Source organism: Arvicola amphibius, chromosome 9 (genome assembly GCF_903992535.2).
Source record: "Arvicola amphibius chromosome 9, mArvAmp1.2, whole genome shotgun sequence".
Taxonomy (NCBI): domain Eukaryota; kingdom Metazoa; phylum Chordata; class Mammalia; order Rodentia; family Cricetidae; genus Arvicola; species Arvicola amphibius.
In genome coordinates this window covers 110,725,735-110,745,223 of record NC_052055.2, presented here as the reverse complement: position 1 = coordinate 110,745,223, position 19,489 = coordinate 110,725,735, and the positions used below count along the sequence as shown (strand labels likewise).

The 19,489-nt window shown below is 45.1% G+C and overlaps 1 protein-coding gene and 2 long non-coding RNA genes across 16 annotated transcripts in view; 2 read left to right on the top strand and 1 right to left on the bottom strand.

Annotated features, from left to right (window-relative positions):
• The window catches only part of LOC119822567, a 29,388-nt gene extending 22,630 nt beyond the window's left edge, over window positions 1-6,758 (top strand). For 2 of the 3 annotated variants that reach the window (XR_005286819.1, XR_005286818.1), the window contains exons 2-4: window positions 1,237-1,440; window positions 6,023-6,291; window positions 6,623-6,758. This is a non-coding gene — a long non-coding RNA (uncharacterized LOC119822567). Of the gene's footprint in view, window positions 1-1,236; window positions 1,441-3,785; window positions 3,903-6,022; window positions 6,292-6,622 lie in introns of all 3 variants that reach the window. The other variant, XR_005286820.1, reaches the window with a different exon arrangement.
• Window positions 1-19,489, bottom strand: part of Ank3 (ankyrin 3) — a 302,267-nt gene that overhangs the window by 118,844 nt on the left and 163,934 nt on the right. The window contains exons 14-21 of the mRNA XM_038341994.1: window positions 16,367-16,564; window positions 13,931-14,029; window positions 13,565-13,663; window positions 6,052-6,249; window positions 5,219-5,317; window positions 1,627-1,725; window positions 1,437-1,535; window positions 190-285 (exon numbers count right to left, since the gene is read on the bottom strand). Coding sequence (XP_038197922.1) covers window positions 190-285; window positions 1,437-1,535; window positions 1,627-1,725; window positions 5,219-5,317; window positions 6,052-6,249; window positions 13,565-13,663; window positions 13,931-14,029; window positions 16,367-16,564 — 987 coding nt within the window. The remainder of the gene's footprint in view (window positions 1-189; window positions 286-1,436; window positions 1,536-1,626; window positions 1,726-5,218; window positions 5,318-6,051; window positions 6,250-13,564; window positions 13,664-13,930; window positions 14,030-16,366; window positions 16,565-19,489) is intronic.
• Window positions 7,006-18,724, top strand: LOC119822566. 12 transcript variants are annotated; one of them, XR_005286815.1, is made up of 14 exons: window positions 7,006-7,241; window positions 8,620-8,712; window positions 8,906-9,015; window positions 10,779-10,869; window positions 10,994-11,246; window positions 11,332-11,396; window positions 11,593-11,745; window positions 11,841-12,000; window positions 13,292-13,400; window positions 13,942-14,064; window positions 14,539-14,699; window positions 15,345-15,428; window positions 16,138-16,592; window positions 17,675-18,724. It is a non-coding gene; the product is annotated as an uncharacterized LOC119822566 (long non-coding RNA). The 12 variants fall into 12 exon arrangements; XR_005286809.1 differs by having other exon boundaries at window positions 13,292-13,433; window positions 13,939-14,064; XR_005286812.1 differs by lacking the exon at window positions 11,841-12,000 and having other exon boundaries at window positions 11,134-11,246; window positions 13,292-13,433; window positions 13,939-14,064.

Sequence of the window (19,489 nt, the reverse complement as noted above, 5' to 3'; positions counted from 1 at the left end):
TTCAAACTTTGTTCATACCAGAAATAAAGGTTTTGCTACATTGATTTGCCAACAATAAGGTGACACTATTTTAAAATGTGGTACTTAGTCTATGAAAGGAGGAAGAAGGAATGTTCTAGAAAAGCCTAGAGAAACTGCCATCTGGGAACCTGGCTTTCAGAGTAAGAAAGTTCTATATCCATTACTCACAGTGGTGGTTATAGTCTCTTCCGTCACGACCTTCAGTGTGTCAACCACTGAGATGTAGCCGAGGCGCCGGGCGATGGCCAGGGCTGTGTTCCCATTCTGGAAATGGGAAAATGTGGACAAAGTTACTCAGCCTGCTATGGAATATTCCTTTACATTGTGTGAATATCTGTTGCTGTGATTGGTTTAATAAAAAAGATGACTGGCCAATAGTCGGACAGGATTAGGATAGGCAGGAGAACCAGACTAAGGAGACTAGGAAGAAGAAGGGTGGAATCTGAGGACTTGCGAGAGGCAGAAAGAAGCAAGATGAAGGTGTCATGTTGAAAGAAGGTACTCCCTCGTGGCAGAGGGTAGAGAAGAAATATGGATTAATTGAAATGTAGGAGTTAGCTAGTAACAAGCCTGGGCTATTGGCTGAGCATTTATAATTAATAATAAGTCTTTGAGAGATAAATTGGAAGTGGCTGTCGGGATACAGAGAAACTCTGCTTACAGCCTGCAACCAATGCAAGACCAGTGTCTCATCACACCAATACAACTGTCATATAAAAAAAATGGAAAAGTTACAATAGAGACATAATTTTATAGTTTGGATCCTAAATGTCATAAAGGCCATGTATTTGAAGATGTCGGTGCTACTGGCACATTGGGACTAATGGAGGGAAATTAGTCCACCTTGGGTATGTCCTTAGAGGGTGTATTGGGACACCAGACTCCTCCTTTCTCTCTTTGATTCCTGGTGGCCATGGTCATCACTCTCTGCCATAATGTCCAATCCCACTACAGACTCAACATGATGAAGTCCAGTGATCATGGATTGGCATCTGCGCAACCACCAGGCAAACAAAGACTTTCCTTCTATTAAGTCGCTTGCCTTGGGTATTTTGTCATAGCTATGGAAAGATTACTAACAAACACACTTTGTGAAAGTCCAGCTCTCCTGTTCCTACCCATGCTTCAGGGTCCAGGCAGCTTCATGTGTGTGGTTCCATGTCAACAGCCAATGGGACATAAATATTGTTTTTCTTTTACATGTGCTTCTATAAGCGGCAAGGAAGCGAGTATTTTTAGAGTGTGAAACCCTAGTCTACCACTGCTGTTTGAAGAGCCCACCGCATGGGACCCCGCTGAAGGCTCTACACAATGTATCACTGAGAAGCAGCCGGTGTGGTGTGCAATCAAAATGAGAGAAGACGCCGGAGACCCTCTGTCTCCTCCAGCCCTGCAGCGCGGGGTCCACAGCTTACCACAGTGAGTTCATTGGGGGAGGCGTTGTTCTGAAGCAAGACGTTGATGATATGCGTGTGGCCCTGCTGAGCTGCCTGGTGCAAGGGTGTGTATCCATTCTGCAGAAGGAAGAACAGAGAAATGACACGCGCTTGCTTCCTTGAATACAAAGCCAAGGATTTTGCTGGAAGGGAAGGGAGAGGCGCCCACCTTTGTTTTGGCATTAACTTTTGCGGAATGCTGCAGCAGAAAATTGACTATTTTGATGTTTCCATAGTGACAGCCCACATGGAGTGGCGTGTAGCCCATCTGTAATTACATTTTATAAAAAAAAAAAAAGAAACATTGTAAGTGCACTTTTAGTAACAAGTAATACTAAACAGAAGTAAAAGTATTATTCAACGTTCCTTTGGAGTTGAAAAATACTTTTTTTTTTTTTAGATCTTTCTCCCCATAACAAAAATTGCCCTTTTCAGAGTTAGTCTTAATATATCTGACTGAACATAAAAATAGGCATTTAACTTTCCCATACGTCAGCTCTTTACTCTCTAGATACGGTTCAGGACAGGAAGGAAAGATGAATGAATCAGCCCTCTAGACAGGTGTACTCTAACTGGCTGATGTCACCAGAGAGTGTTGTATGGACAGACTAGGTTAGGGTTGATTGAGCGCTCTATCCTCTAACAAAATGGCTAAGTGACAAGCTTGGGAGACCAGGGCAGGGTGGTGGAGAGGCACATTTCTTTAATCCCAGGACTTCAGAGGAGGGCAAATCTCTTTGAGTTCCAGGACAGCCAGGTTTGCATAGAGAGAACTTGGAGAAGTAAAAAGCAAAAGACCCACTGTGGGCAGGCAGGAACATAGAAACAGTTAAGGTGTTTGTTCTGGTTGTCTAAGTATGAACTCGATCTTGGTAGAGTTGCTCTTAGTCAGAGGTTCTCAACCTGTGGGTCGTGACCCCTTTGTGGGTGGTGGTGAGGTGGTGGTGTCAAACTACCCTTTTACAGGGGTCACCTAAGACCATCAGAAAACACAGCTATTTACATTATCATTTATAACAGTAGCAAAATTGCAGTGATGAAGTAGCAATAAAAAATGTTATGGTTGGGGTCACCACAACCCGAGGGACTGAATTAGAGGGTCGCAGCATTAAGAAAGTCGAGGACCACTGTGTTGGTTAAAGAAAGCCTACCCAGGTCTTCCCTGCAGCCCCACAGTTTGAAAACCAATGGCTGACCCAAAACAACCAATCCTTCCTTAGATTGACACCCAGTGACTCTCAGGGGCTGTCCACTCTGTCTCATTTTGTTTTGTTTTGTTTCTCCCCTGACTATTCTTTTCTTTGAAAATATATATGCATACATAAAATTTAAATTATTATTTGAAAAGTAATGGCACCATGGAGATGGGAGATGTCTCCGTCAATAAAATGGGTGCATTGCAAACAGGAGAACTTGTTTAATACCAGAATGCATATCAAACATACATACAAACAGGGTGGTGATGGCACAGGTCTTTAATCCCAGTACTCAGGAGGCAGAGGCAGGCAGATCTCCAAGTTCAAGGCCAGCCTGATCTGCAGAGCAAGTTCCAGCCAGGGATACACAGAGATACCATGTCTTGAAAAGCCAAAACCAACCAACCAAACCAACCCCCCCCCATAACACACACACACACACACACACACACATTCACAAATACAAGTTCACCTGAACAGACACAAATATGTAACTGTAAATGGCACTGTGTAAAGACATGCCTAGACACATACAACTTGAGAAATTTCTCTCTAGTGAGCAGTAAGGAATTTTGGAATGTGCTTGGTGCATAGCGTTCACTGTTATCATTTCCCACACCTCACAGGTGCTCAGTAAATAGTCTAAATCTTTGGCAAATAAGGGATTGAAGAAGGAAAACGAGAGAAACGAGAGGGAGCTGACTGTCATACTTGCTAAACTGGACAGATGTATTTGTGTAAGAAGAAGTGACAGAAGCCAGTCATGGCCACCTGGGCTTGCCATCCCAGTGTTAGGGGGCAGGGAAAGGTGGATCCTAGGAGTTTGCTGGCCAGCCAGCCTAGCTGAACCGGCAAGCTTCGGGGGGCAAATAGAGATCCTGACATTCCCCTCTGGCCTCAGGTACACAAATCATGCACACCCACACGTGGGCACACACCACATGTGAACACACCTTTCAAATATATGCACAGAAGGAAGTGGCACGGAAAGAGGTGACAAGCTCAGGTGATCTGGCTGGCATTTCTGTGGTACTTCATGATTTTACTTAATAGCACCTTGGGCCGTCTCTCATGGGCGTATCAGCATGACTCACTCACAGAATAAAACCCTCGCTTTCTCTTCTACATTAAGGTCAGTGACTCTCTAGGTGTCAGGCCTGGGCTTTCTTTGCACCAAGCACAGTCTTCTTCGGGGACACCTCCACCGACAGCTGCAGCCTCTGCCCCATTCAAGGACTAAAGTTTGCTGGTAAAGACTGTTTGCTAATTTGCTGGGTGTTGAGGCGTCTTTTGACATTGTCACTACTAGCTACTTGAGAATATTATTACTCAAGGGCTAGTGTGCTTGCCTAGCAGGCTCAAGGCACTGGGTTTAGAGAGAGAGAGAGAGAGAGTGTGTGTGTGTGTGTGTGTGTGTGTGTGTGTGTATTTGCCAACCCTGTGTACAGGTCAGTGAGTGATTCTTGCCTCAGATCTTCCCCTGATCCTATTCAGAACTAATCCATGTATGTACAGGAATGTTTACAAATGCAACATGGCATTTCACAGACACTCATATCTCTGAAAACTCAGCATGGAACTCACTACCGAGCGCAGGCTGCCCTTGAATTTGTGGCAACCCCCTTGCCTCAGTTTACCAAGTGCTGAGATTACAGGAATAATCCACCAGGTCCAGCTCAGCATTCTTTCCCTGTAATAAATGGACACATGCTGAGGGAAAATGATAGTAGCGCACGCCTTTAATCTCAGCATTTGGGAAGGAGAGGCAGGTGGATCTCTGTGAATCTGAGGCCAGCCTGGTCTGCACAGTGAGTTTCAGGCAGCCAGAGCTACACAGAGAGACCCTGTCTCAAATGTTCTGCGGAAAGAGATATGCATAAAATTGTATCTTTTGTAGTCACACCCATTTTCTCATCTGTGCTTGAACGGGTGCGTTGTATGACATTAGCCAGCATTTCATCTCTTTTCAAAAGCAGTATTTTACCAAAGCAAAAGGGAGGAAAATAGGAGATGAAAATAAAAATAAGAGAAATCACAGGTCAATTGCATAAACAGTAAGCGATTCATGAAGGGAACACTGAATATTCTTTCATTAATCACGCAGAATAAAAAAAACAGTTGCCATCAAGGTCTGTCTGTCTGTCTGTCTTTCTTTCTTCCTTCCTTCCTTCCTTCCTCCCTCCCTCCCCCCTTTCTTTCTTTCTTTCTTTCTTTCTTTCTTTCTTTCTTTCTTTCTTTCTTTCTTTCTTTCTTTCTTTCTTTTTTTAAAGTCACTTATAAAACCTACAACATTTGCACACTACTCCAGAAGCAGATCTGTGACAGGATTCCTGGTAATAATACATAATATTACCACGCAGCTAAAGAAGAGCTTGGGCCAGTAAAGATGGGAGTGTCTGAAATGCCATGACCAGAGACCGGCCCTTGAATGGAAGTGCTGTCTATGGCTGGCAAGACCAGGGCAGTTTTCTTTCTCTGCCATGGCTGCAGCTTTGCCACTGAGGTTGATCACTCTAGGATCACCTGGTAGGGCTCCTTCCTTGCTGAGTGGGGAAGGAGATGTACCTTGGTCTGTGCATCCACATGGGCCCCTTGGTTGACGAGGACTTCAGCCACATTCACTCTGTCTTCTTGAGCAGCCAGATGGAGTGGGGTGAGGCCGCTCTGCAAGAGATTCCAGGGATGTCAGTCAGAGAGAGGGGTGAGTACATACATGTGTCTGGGTTTGAGATTTGGCTTGTGAATTCTAGAGTTAGCCTTGACCCTTAAAAAGAAAAATCTATGGAGTAAGGACATGGACCTTAAGTAAGTAAGGACTCTGTATGAACACTATGTCAGCAGTGCTGACCACAGGCTCCATAAAAAAATTCCAGGGTACCCCAGGGTGACAGGGGATGCTCATTACAAACTTGATATTGCTCAGGACTGTGACTTTTGATGCATCTGGGCCCCCTCCCTTCTCATCCACTTCTTTGTAGGGCTATTTTTAAGGCAAAGATAAATGAGCATATTGCCTTCCCCCAACCTATGTGGGTAACCCCAACTAAACCTCAAAGACTCTAACAACAAAACCACACTGGAGTTTTAATACATGATCAATGGGGTCAATGTCAGCAAAAAGTCAATGATCATTATTATGTGGTGTATAGCATTACACGATGGTAATGTTCTTGCTCTACTAATGAACTTGTGTGAGTCGGTTCTCCCCTTCCACTGTGTGGGTTCTGGGATGGAACTCAGGTCATCAAGCTTGTCAACAAATACCTTTGCCTGCTGAGCCATCTTGTCAACCTTGCCTGTTCTACCCGACCCCCAAATGTCCATCACTATTTAGACTTTCCTGAGGACTTAATTTCTATTGGATTGTAGGCTTTGCAGAAGAACAAGAAGGAAGTTACCTTATTGCTCAGGTTCACGTTCGCGTTTCTACTGAGGAGCAGCGACACCATGTCCACGTGCCCTTCCTGAGCTGCGAGATGGACGGAAGCAATCCCTTGCCGGGTGACCGCATTCGCATCAGCACCATACTCCAGCAGAGAAGTCGCTATGTCCATCTGGTTCTTCTTGGCCGCAATGTGCAGTGGTGTATAACCATTCTGTCAAAACCAATCAATCATGTCTAGTACTGAGGAAAAAAGGTATGTGGTATATTTTCAAACAGTATGCTTCCTTTCCTAGTGGATTGCTCTAGCTGGATGAAAAACTATGACGAAGTAAGAAATGGTGCTCAACCAAATCGTATCATGAGTGCAGTTCTGAGTAGGAAGAACTGCAATCTAAAAATCGCAGAGCTGGTGCACTATTGGTTTTCGAAGAGGAATCTATGATAGTAGATGCTCAATAAATATTACTGTATTTTTCGACTGGGGTTAGAGGAGCAAGCCATATGCTCTCCTGGGGACATGCTCAGAGCCGTTCAAAATTCCAGTCTTCAAATCAGCTTAGTGTCTATCTGTTATGGTTTGAAAGGTGTCCCTTGTCTTCCTGTGCTGGGAACTCTGGACCCAATGCAGTGATGCTGGGAGGTGGAACCTGGAAGAGGTGGAGAGGATGCAGGAGGACCTGCCCTTCAAGGATGCTCTCGAAGATAAGATAGAGAGAGGGGCTGTGGAGGGGGTGGTTTGTGGAGGGGGTGGGCTGTGGAGGGGGGTAGGCTGTGGAGGGGTGGGCTGTGGAGGGGTGGGCTGTGGAGGGGGTGGGCTATGGAGGGGGTGGTTTGTGGAGGGAGTGGGCTATGGAGGGAGTGGTTTGTAGAGGAAGTGGGCTATGGAGGAGGTGGGCTATGGAGGAGGTGGGTTGTGGAGGGGGTGGGCTGTGGAGGGGGTGGGCTGTGGAGGGGGTGGGCTGTGGAGAGGAGGTTTGCAAGGGGTAGGCTTTAGAGAATAAGCTTCTGAGAAGATGAGTCTAGGTCCCTGCTACTCTCTCTCTTTGCCCTTCTACTTTCAGTCATGGACAACAAGCTCCTTGCTGGATGTGAACTCCTCAGTCTTGACCTTCCCAGCTCTGGAACAGCAAGAAACCCTCTGCTCCTTATCAATCTGTTGCCAGAGCAGCCCCAAAGAACAAAGACACCTTGAACTGCCCGCAGGTCACAATCTTTAATCTTCATGGGAGTTGCTTTTTTCTCATTGGTTCCTGGTGTTCTATCTGTCTGTACTTGATACCCAGAGCCATCAGCTACCCTGGGGGTGTCCAGGGAGGTCAGGATTTCAGGTTTCTCTGGCTTGCCTCACTCTACCAAGGAGGCTTTCCTACAACCTGTCTATGAAGATGACGTGTAGCAGTTGAAAAGTCAACCCAAGCCTCAGTGAAGCCGGCTGCCTCTTTTCCCAGATCAATTTCTAACACCCAGAAACCACTGTGTCTTTAGCCTCAGTACTGGATCACTTAGTGGCATGCTCTTATTTGCACATTTATTACTTCTTATTGTATTCTGAAGCTACTGAGGCACGTGTTTCAAAGTAATAGGCACATGCAGATTACGTGAAGAAAGGAGACTCCACAGTCAGAATCAAACACACTAACCCTGTCAGAACACTGCCATCCTTCCCTCAGCTGGCCCCTAATGCTCAGCTGTAGATGAAGTTCCCTGTTGATGAGCTGGACCTCAGGAGCCTTGAGTGTCTGACCTGAGAAAGCTCCCTCCATAACAAACACAAGACTGTACTATACTATATGGGACATGAACTTGACCACAACAAGCAGAAGTGCAGAGTGGAGATGTCCTCCAGAGTCCTAGCCTGGCTGAGCCAGGGCAGGAGGAGGTTTTATATTTCTATTTTTAGTCTTGACCTATGCCATGTGGAAACACTAGCTACCCTGAGAAGCATTTGGCCCTCTGACCAAATGCTCAGACACACCCTTCAGAGACCCGTGCCTCCGCGGGCCAGCAGAGCACTGGACTGTATCCAAGGCTACAGTATAAGACACCGGGGCAGGAGACAGCTAGCTACCTTCTACCTCTCCACTAAAGAGAAACTTCACAAGCACTAACAGAAGAAGGACCAGCCAACATGCCTAACACTAACAGTGCGGGTGGTAAAGGCATTGTGAGGTCCTTATCAGCTATCAGCTGTGATTTTACTTTTATAAGGGACAGAACAGTCAACCGAGCTGGGTGTGGTGGTGCATGCCTACAATTCCAGCATTTGGGAAGCTGAAGCCTGCCTGGGCTATGCAAGGAGAAGCCGTCTCACAAACAAACAAACAAACAAACAACATCAATAAAAGAAGAAAGAGAAGATCATGAGTTAGTCAACTTTAAGTCCCAACCAGTGCAGTGCAATTTGCTCTCCTTTCAGACATGACAATCTTGCTATCCTCTGTCAGCATCCACAAATTCTTGGTCCCACGAAACAATTACCTAAATAGTTCAAAGAATTCCGTAATATGTGCCAGGCAGGCCTAGAAAAGATACATTTTTGCTTGTTTCTGTTTGTTTTTTGAGACGGGATTTCTCTATGCAGCCCTGATTGTCCTGGAACTCGCTCTCTAGACCAGGCTGACCTCGAACACACAGAAATACATCTGCCTCTATCCCTTTAGTGCTGGAATTAAAGGTAAGAGCTACCACTGCCTGAATGATACATATTATCCTTTATGGTTCTCAACTTTCCTAATGCTGCAACCCTTTAATAAAGTCCTTCATGTTGTGATTCCACCAACCATATGATTATTTTTGTTATGACTGCATAACTGCAATTTTATGACTGTTATAATTGTTAATGTTAATGTAAATGTCTGTGTTTTCAGGTGGCTTTCGATGACATCTAAGTAAGGGTCATTCAACACCCCCCTCAAAGGGGTTACAACCTACAAATTGAGAACCACTGCTTTAGAGACTCGTCCTGGCTCCTTCTGAGGTATAAAATGACAATCTAAGGTATCAGGAAACACTTTGAATAAGAAGTAAGAAATTTGTTCGGAGACCCACAATACAATTATGAGTTTCCTAAGCTCTGTTTTCAGAAAAGCAAAATGATACTTGATTCCTATACACAAGGAAGACGTATTAATTTGATAAACTAACCAGAGAGAGTCAATTATAGAATAATTTTTCAAAGATCTTGCTTTTTCAAAAAAGATTTTAATTATGCATATGTGTGAGTAAAGGTGCTCACAAAGGCCAGAGGGTATCCTAAGACCTTCTGGAGCCAGAGTTCCAAGGGGTTGTGTCTTCCTGGTGTGGTTCTGGGACCCAAACTCTGGCCTCTGCAAGAACAGCTTTTGAACCATTGTTGCATCTCTCTAGCCCAATCAGGAGAATCTTACATCTTCCCTTTCTTACACTTGATTTTGATTCTATTTCTCATGGTTTTTTTTTTTTAATTTTATGTGTATCAGCGTTCCCTTGTATGTGTGTATGTGTACCAAGTGCATGCCCAGAAGAAGGCATTGATCCCTGAAACCAATTACAGATGGTTGTTAGCTGCCATGTGGGTGCTGGGAATTGAGCTCAGGTCCTCTTGCAAGAGAACAAAGAGCCCCTGACTGCTAAGTCATGTCTAGCTCTACTTCCCCATATTCTTGTTAAAGACGAAATATCTGTCATGTGAACCTGTGCTTAGCCTCCCAGGTCTGCGAGTACACGCGCGCGCGCACACACACACACACACACACACACACACACTGATAAATATATAGTAAGAAGGACGGTGCACACTTTATAGCAGCATGACCATTTAAGCATGACCATTTAGTCCAGGCTCACTGTTGCTTTCTAATTAGTCTCTCAATTTTTGCCAACAACCAAGCCAAGTTCCTTTCCAGCATAGCATCCTGTCTCCGGGAACAAATCTGGTAAAAATGGATCTTAGTATTCCATGATCCCTTAGCATATACTAAGTATATACGTACTTTAGCAACTCAGTCACGTAAAGTCAGACATCATTATTGTAGGATGTGTATAAAGTTCTGGAAATAGGGCAAAGAGGAAGGGCGTGCATTGAGGTTAGTGCAGCTGTGGCACTAATTGGCATCCTCTGACGCTCCGTCTACCGGAATTTAGGATCTGAACTTCCAGGATTAAAATCGGTAGCAGCTGTATGCATTCCTTTTATTGAAAGAAAACTGTGTCCAGTTGAAAACTACATTTCCCAGCACCTCTTGCACTTAAAAGTGGCCAATGAGGTGTCAAGAACAGAGGTTGTGGGGTTTCTGGTCTGTGGCCTTGCTACTTTAAAGAGGCACAACCAAGCTCTGTGTTTGCTGCCTGGGGGGGTTGGAAAAAGAAGCTCAGCTCTTCAAACCATTGTAGAGAGGATTGTTACCCTAGCAGATAAAGCCAGTCTGTAACTAAGATAACTGATCTGCTCAGGATCAAAGTGTACAAAGCCCCTGGCTTAGCACCACGGCCCTGAAGATGGTATTATGGGGATGCCAAGACACAGCACTGCAGATATTAACATACACCAAAATGAAAATGGATGGACATTAAATTCCACTACATCTGTGGAACTTTGAAAAAAAAAATGGCTCCAAAAGGGAGTGGCACTATGAGGAGGTGTGGCCTTGTTGGAGTAGGCGTGGTCTTGATGAAGGAAGTGTGTCACTGTGGGGGTGGGCTTTGAGGTCTCTTACATTCAAGTTATACCCAGTGACACAGTTCACTTTCTGTTGCCTACAGATCAAGACGTAGAACTCTCAGCAACTTCTCCTGCACCATGTCTGCCTGCATGCTTTTCGCCATGACGATAACGGACTAAACCTCTGAAACTGTAAGCCTCTCAAATGAAATGTTACCCTTTATAAAAGTTGCTGTGGCATGGTTTACCTTCACAGCAATAGACACTAAGACAAATATTTGGTAAAAATATACACTGTAAACTTTCCCATTTAAAGTGTGTTTTAGGGGTGATAGCCAACAGCATGGTGCGAGTCATATGCTGCTGCCCAACCGTCACCATCTCTGCAAACCCCTCATCTTCCTGAGCTGGACTCTGTGCCCTTTATCCCAGCTCTGTACTCCTCTCCACCGCTAGCCACTTTCCTACCCACCTCTGGAGACTATAACATGGTTCTGAGTGGGGAGTGCATGCTCGTTCATGATTGGCTGATCACAGTCAGCAGGCAGCCTCAAGCAGCTTCCATGTAGGTATGCACCAGAGTCTCTCTTCTTACAGTGCAATGGGATGGACTCAGGTTATCACACATTCTCTCTCACACACTCAATCTACCAGGGGAAGAAGATGAGAAGAGGAAAGTGATCAATATGAAAGGGACAGAGGACAGAACAGAGTCATGGGTAAGTGACTATGGCTGAAGTTCTCACATACACACAGCTTAAGTTTGCTTTAATCATGCCTATGCTGATGGAGACTGCTTTACTCTTTGGGTTGTCCTGACTAACGATTCTTTTTAGTCCTTAATTTTCTTTTCTTCTATAGTCTTTTTTCTTCTCAATGTTTTGTTGATTGCTTTTTTTGTTTTGTTTTGGTCAGAACACAGGTTCAAGAAAGGAGTTGTGCCAGGGGACTTCTGAGCGCTTCTGAGAAAATGCCAAAGAAACAAGAGCCTTGTGACTAGTTTCTCCAAAACCACGCAATTGTTCTCGGAACGTGCTTCCGTGCCCTTTCCAGGTGCAGCAAACAGGAGTGAGTTTGCTTTAGATTATTCGTTACAACCGGCTGCTGTTACTGTTACTTCTTTATGTGCCTCTATGGAAAAACATGTTTTTTTGCTATATCAGGCTTGTCCCCAATGTGAGGCTTACCCTTGTGGCTGGACACTACTCATGTGACCCTCAAGTCTAACTTGTCTGACGCTCTGCAGAGTCGGCTCTTGCATGCAAGTTTCGTCTGCCTCACTTTTAGGTGCCACTCTCCCAGGTTCACACGCTGACTAAAGTGGTAAACAGGATTGTTGTTTGTTTTTGTTTGTTTTTCAAAGGCATAGGTGAGAAAGCTTTCTTCAGGACAGGGCTAATGCCAAGGTTGACACTCTGGGCTAAAGCATTCCGAATCTGATTTTTGAGCATATTTTACTGAGTAGAACAAATGACTGAAGAATACAGAAAGGAAATTCTGAGGACAAACCTGCACCCTTGGGTGAGGAGAGAGAATGTCAGGTAGAGGCAGTGGGTGCCAAACCTATGACTCTGGAACCTTCATGATAGGAAGAGAGAACCAACTCCTGCAAGTCTTCCTCTGACCCCCACATGTGTACACACACACACACACACACACACACACACAAATCGACAACAATAACAAAGGCAACATCCACCACCACAACAGCAACATCCTCTCTCATGGAGGAAGTGTCCAGAACATTTTCTCACAGTACAGCTACCTAGAACAGGCCAGGCTCGTTGGTCTGTGACGTGACCGACATGACCCAACAATGAAGAACTCTCAAGGCATGGCTCAAGAATATTACGGATGCCAAAGGGTCCTTTGAACAATAAACACAATAAAAGAATAAAAAAAAAAACATTTCAGAATCAGGTTTGTACTGGTTCACTATTGTGTCACAGCAACCCAGTCAGCATCCAAACACATGCTCAGCCTACAGAACATCAGGTCAGAATACCAGGGCAACACAAGAGCTGGTACACTATGCTTGGTGTTTCTTTCTCAGAAATCTAAGATGTCTACTGGCCAAAATTTCCCCAACAAGACAACTAATGGTCCCCTCAGCAGTAACAACCACCCCCTGCCCTCCACAGGAAACCCTTTAGGCCCTTCTGTGAGGCACAAAGCGCATGCAGGCAGTGTTTTTTTTTTCTGGCCAAAAAAAATGCAATGTGCGTTTTTATAAATTGTGATAAATCAGGACTTTTGTGTGCCTGCGTGTGGGAGTGTATGTGTGTGCATGCATGTGTGCACATGTGTGAGTATTTAGGCCAGAGTCTGAAGTTGAATAACAACTTCCTCAGTTGCTTTTCCACCCTATCCTTTTGAGACAGGGTCTCTCACTGACTCTGCAGCTTGGCCATTAGACTAGATACGTTGCCAGCAATCCCCACCGATCCTTCTGACTGTCTCCACAGCTCTGGGACTGTGGGTGCGTGCCTCCACGCCTGGCTCTTTACATGGGTGCCGGGCATCTGCACTCAGGGACCTAAGCTCATGTAGCAAGCACTTTACCAAGCTGGGACATCTCCTCGCTCTCACAAGTCAGAGTTTCCTATTCCCTTAGGCTCTGCTTATGTTTTCAAACTGGACGAGGAGGATTCCAGCTCCCTTCCCTCCCCATGGTCCAGGAATTGACTGACAAGCATGTATTTATTGAGCATCTACCACGTAAGGTGACTACGTAGCACAAGGCATACATCTTCCTGGTAACTCTGTCTGCAGTTTTTATGAGCCGGGTCTGAACAATGAGGACATTACAGAATTAGCAAGAGGGGATGCTTGTATAGGGACAGATAGATGATGCACACTCGGTTCTTAGGCTGTGAGTTACAAGTACCTTTGCGGCTGCGTGAGGTGAGGCTCCCTGGTCCAAAAGCAGAAGGGCCACTTTCTGGTTATCGTAATGCGCCGCTACGTGCAGTGGAGTTAGCCCGCTCTGAAAACACGTGCAGAGACAACAACCAGGGTCAAAGGTGTCTTAGTAGGAGACTGATAGATTCATGAAATGAGGTTAGACCGCATACAACAGTGGATGTGGAGCAGGCACTGTTCACATGATCCCAAGTAGTCTCCAATCTAGTGAGACTCCACTAGGCTTAGTTACCATCAAAGTGGCTGGGAGGTGGGTAGGGTTATGATATTAGCAAGTGCTGCTCTGTTATTGTGGAGGTGGCCTGCCACAGGGTGGCTGATGATGTCATACCTTCCCAGCAGCATCCGGAGAGGCACTCTTCTGCAGCAGGAGATTCACTACTTCGAGCTTTCCATATTTCGCAGCCACGTGGAGAGGAGTGAATCCCTTCTGAGGAAGGAAGCGGGAGAGCATCACGAATGGAGGTGACACAGGGTGGGGCTTCTTGGGGCTGATGACTTATTCTAGCAATGAAGATGGGTTACACGAATGTCTTAAGAGCCGGGTAGCCGGCAGCAATCGAAAACTCTTTAATCCATAGTGACAATCAGACTATACCTAACAGGTATGTCTAACCTGCAGCCCACAGGGTCAGAGGTGTCTCAAGATAGCTAGGATTGTGGCCTAACACAGTTGTAGACCACAGGGTTGTGTAACAGCATCAGAAGGTTGGATACCTTGGAAAACAAAGAAAATATTTTTCCCTCTGCTGACTGAACCACACTGTTCAGTTATTTAGGAATTAGTCAGGTATATTTGATAAGTCAGATCTGGTAATTATTCCAGGGCTATTTGGGGGTGTCATGCTGTGGGAAGAAAGGCCTGAATAGGCCCCACTTTAGGCCCATGTTGGTGAGCTTGGGTGTTGTGGAATAATCTTTTTGTATGTCTTTGTGAAGGTGCCTTCTGATTGGTTTAATAAAGAGCTGAATGGCCGGTAGCTTGGCAGGAAGAGGTTAGGCGGGACTTCCAGGCAGAGCGAGAAGAGGAGATGAATCCAGGAGTGGGAGAGATGCCAGAGGACAGAGAGAGGAAGCAGGAGGTGCAAGATGGAAGAGAGGTAAAAAGCCCCGAGGCAAAACATAAATTAATATAAATGGGTTACTTTAAGTATTAAGAGCCAGTGAGACAAACCTAAGCTACAGGCTGAGCTTTTATAATCAATAATAAGTCTCTATCATTTTTTTTTTTTTTTTTGTGAGCTGGCAGCCAAAAGAAAAATCTGCCTACACTTGGGAAGCCCCATATTAACTTTGGAAGCTCTGTGGGCTCGCATCAGTAGAGAGCATGTCCTTTCCCCCACTCCCTGCTTCCCCACAAAAACACACAATTTCTTTGTGCACGCTCCTGATACACACAATTTCATTGTGTATGCTCCTGCCTCCAGGAGCAGTTTGAAGCCCTTTAGTCTTTGCTCCTCCTTTAGTCAGTTCACCCTGAGCAATGACACCAACAAGAGTTGGGTGCTTACAGTCCCTGACTGTTCCCCCATGATTCCAGACCCTGCCAGGATCTAGACATCAACTAGTCAGTCAACACCCAACATTAGTGAGGATTTCATCAGAGATTGGAACGTGACCAACATATACTATCTCACAAAACTACTGCTAATTACATCCAGGGGGCAGCTGGGATGGAAGATGGCTGGGGTGTCCTGTGACCCCCAACACCCATTATTCTGTTTCACATTCTAAATGACATCCAGGATCTTGTGATGTGTGACTTGACTCTCCTAAAGAGCCCAGGAAATAATGGGAGATGAAGTTTGGGACCGTCACTATTTATTCAGGTACTTTTCCTCTATAAGGATTTATAATTATTGTTGTATTAATTATAAACTGGTCCTTCTTATCCACAGACAGAAGAGAGATTTCAGTACCTGTCACTCTTCTCAGGAAATGTCATAGACTAGTTTGTCTAGCTATTACATTTTGTTATGTTAGTTCTCATAAAAATCAAATAAAGAAACGAGCAAACCATTTTGCATTCTCTGTGCAACTCTAGCCACAGGAGAAGATTACTTGAAGACACCAAGATGTCAAACCATAAATCAAACAGCTATAACAAAAAGAGAGGCAACAACAAACAAAAACAAGAGAAACCTCTCCCTATTTGAAGGCTGTATAGAAGCCTGGCAGTGCTGGCACACACCTTTAATCCCAGCATTTGGGAGGTAGAGGCAGGTGGATCTCTGAGTTTAAGGCCAACCTGGTCTATAGAGTGAGTTCCAGGACAGCCAGAGCTACACAGAGAAATCCTGTCTTAATACCAAACCAAACCAACCAACCAAACAAACAAACAAAAAACCCCAAAAATCCAAAAAATAAAAACAAACAAAAACAAAATGAAAGAAAAGATAGCTGTATAAAAGCACCAATAAACTAAGTGTGTAGTGTTTTTGATCTCAGCAAAGGAAATCAGCAGGTGTGTTCCAAATTGCCATTGAAACCTCTCAAGTAATTTGCAAAACAAAACAAAAGTATCCCCTCTGATACTAGATGTCATTTAGGTATCCTTAGAAGATAATATATTGAGAAACAACAAAGAAACAAAGAACAAAAGAAAATTCCTCAAACCTGAAAAACTACTTCCTGCTGAGCAAGTGTCTCTGGCCACATCCATGACTAGCCTAGGGGTCCCACTGTAGACCCAGAACCACAGCTTCTTAACCCATCACCCGGCGGGAGACTCCAAGAAGGGTGTGCTTCAGGAGCCAAATCCTCATACCTTTGTTGTGATGGATAAGGATGCTCCGTGGTCCAGAAGGAACGCAGCGACGTCCTCATGCCCCTCTCGGGCCGAAAGGTGAAGCGGGGTGTACCCAGAGGTGGTTGCAGCATTGGGCGACGCTCCTTGCTGCAACAGTTGCTGCACTATATCTGCCTTCCCCAGCCGGGCTGAGATGTGGAGCGGCGTCTGGTCATCCTAAATGCCAGGCGGAAACAAATGCAAGGTCAGTGAGCTCACGAGGCAACGGCGCCCATATGACAGATGCAGGGAACGTTAGCTGCCCTGTGTCCGAGGGACACACAACTCTAGTTCAGTGCTAAAGGGAACCCTGTTTCTCTTTTTCCTTGAGGTTTGGAAATGCGAGGCCCTTGACCTTTGCGTATGAGAGCGTGAAAGTTCTACCTGTGTGTTACTTCTTTACCCTGCCGTAGAGCACTGGTTTCAATCTATAGTGACTCTTTTTTGGGGCGGGGGGTGGAGCAAAGAGGGGATGAGAACAAATCGGAATAAAACTCACACGCCTGTGAGCTATAGTTACGTGTGCAAGCCACATATTTTAGTGCTCTATTACCTTATTGGTGCCACCCTTTTCCCACAGTCCAAAGATAAGAAAGGCAAAATAGGGTCATGCAGGGGTGCTACTTCGGGGGTTTATCAAACTGGGCATTCTGGCAGCAAGGGTGGCATCTGCCTACAACAAAGGGCTAACTTATTAGTTCATCCAAAGGCACAAAGCCTGCATGGACTGAGTCCTGTACCCATGGGGCTTGAGACAAGTGGGAGAACCACCTAGTCCTAATCTGTCCAGACAGGTACCCCCAAATGGCCCATGTCATTTCCCTGAGTGAAATGCCCACTGAAACGTAGGGTTCTTCAGACCCCTCTGGCAGGAGATGCAGAGGAAAGTGTAGAACCAAATAGGGGTACTTCTTTGCTTGGAGGCCGAGATCAATGGCAGGGAGACTACATAGGAAGTATAGGGGGATCCCTGTGGACTGGCTGTAAAGTGTCCTCTCCAGGCTCATGGGTTTGAGCACTTGCTCCTTGACTGTGGCACTGTCTGGGAAGTCTGTGGGACCTTCAGGAGTTAGAACCTCACTGGGGGGAAGTGGGTCTCTGAGTTTGGGCCTTGAGGTTTGATAGCCCAGCCCCATCCCCTCTTCCCAGACTGCAGATGCTTGACCAGCTGGCCTCCAGCTGAGATGTTGTGTCTTTCCTATCAATAAGGAATGACCCTCCTTGAACCGTAAGTCACAATAAACTACTGCTCCCTTCAAATGCTTCTTTTCAAATATTTAAATACAGCAATGAGGAAAGTAACTAACACAAGCAACAAGAGGGGGACACCAGGATGCCACAGCAAGCAGGAGAAATCCCGAGGACAGATCACCGAAGGAAAAGTTCCCACCCCTCTGCCATGGCTACCTCAACCCCAGAACCTTGCTGTCTTCCATATTTCAGGCTCTGTTTGGAGCATGCCAACTGTATGACTCAGACACCTTTACAGAAGTCATTATCCTATGGTTTGTTTGAGAACTCTTGACTGCAGGTCACATCCCCATATGGTGTTCGTAACTCAACCAGGGGCCACGGACCCATAATAACCAAAAACTAATTCAAGAACCACACACACATGTGAAGGGTTTCTGTCAGCACTAGCCCAGGTCCCTTATAGAGCTTCATTGCATCTTTGGTTCTGAAGATGAAACACGAGCCCTTTGCACTGTGCATGCGGCCCCACCATGCAACACCAGCAAACCCTGCTTGAATATCTTGGCTCAGTTTTCACGCTATCGTGCAATATGAACTGCTATGTTTTAAATTGCATGTGCTATTACAGAAATGACATAGTTCAATCACTGAATGCAAAGACGTTTATCATTTTCCCATTGACATTCCCAAGCATGTATGTATCATATAAACATATCTATGGGTTGGAATGGTACAGAGTGTTAGTTTTAAAATTACTGTTTCAGCTGCTGACGAGTTTCACAATCATTCAATGAATTTTTGGCTCAACTCAGACAGGATTTCTAACAATTTCTGAATTGGTCCTCAACATTTTATAGCATGTATTTATGCAAGGCAGTGGTCTCAAGCATTGACAATTATGAAATCAAAGCCTGGATGAGCTCTGAAAAACTTTGAAGATGTTCTACATCCTGAAGTTCCAATGATCCAGCCAAGATTTAATTCTTTACAAAAAAATAAACTAGCACATCCATTGTTACTAGCACATCCATTGTTAAGCATGCAGAATCGCTGTCAACTTTAATAAATGCGGAGGTTCTGTGGGTGTCACAGAGTCGATATAAAGTACGTTTATGATCTATCGCTAATAAAGACTGGATTTGTGTTGTGTCCTGATTTATACACCTATATATCTGGGATGACAAGAGGCAACATTTAAAAAGTTCTATTCTAGATAAGGAGATGGCAGCACAGAAACATCAATTAATTTGCCCAGTGTAACTCAGCGGCTCAGTGGTGGAACAAGATTCAACTTTAGGCAGTCAGCTGAGATCAGTCTTAGCCATCATACCCCCTTCATGAAATTTAAAGTACAAATGTCATCTGCAGTAACAACTAGATGCACTGTTTCCAACCAACATGCACGAAGATGAGGGCTCTTACTATCAGTGATAAGATACTGCCTCTCTGGTCATTTCATTTTACCAAGTTGGAAGCATCTTCTAGACCAGGGTCTGTAAGCTATACTTCAGGAAAACCTATGCAGCTGCCACTGATGGAAAATCAAAAAGTTAAGAGATTATTCAGCCGGGTGTGGTAGTTCAGCCTCCCAAATGTTTGGACTTCCGGTGTGAGCCAGACTTTCACATCTACATCTGGGGCATGATGCTCTTATATTTTATAGAAGGGAAAGAAAACCACATCCTTTTTCCTTTTGAGGCTGTGCCAGCCGACACAGAAGTCAACCTGAAAGGTGGGTTCACGTTTACAGGCTGTGATTGTTCTAGAAACTTCCTCCCTGAGGTCATCTCAGCGTGAAGAACTCTGGACCTGCCTAGATCTGGTTCCTAACCTGTTAGGGGCTTGCGATGCACCCAGGGCAGTTCCTTATTTTACATAGCTGTGCTACACCGGTGACTTGCCATGACG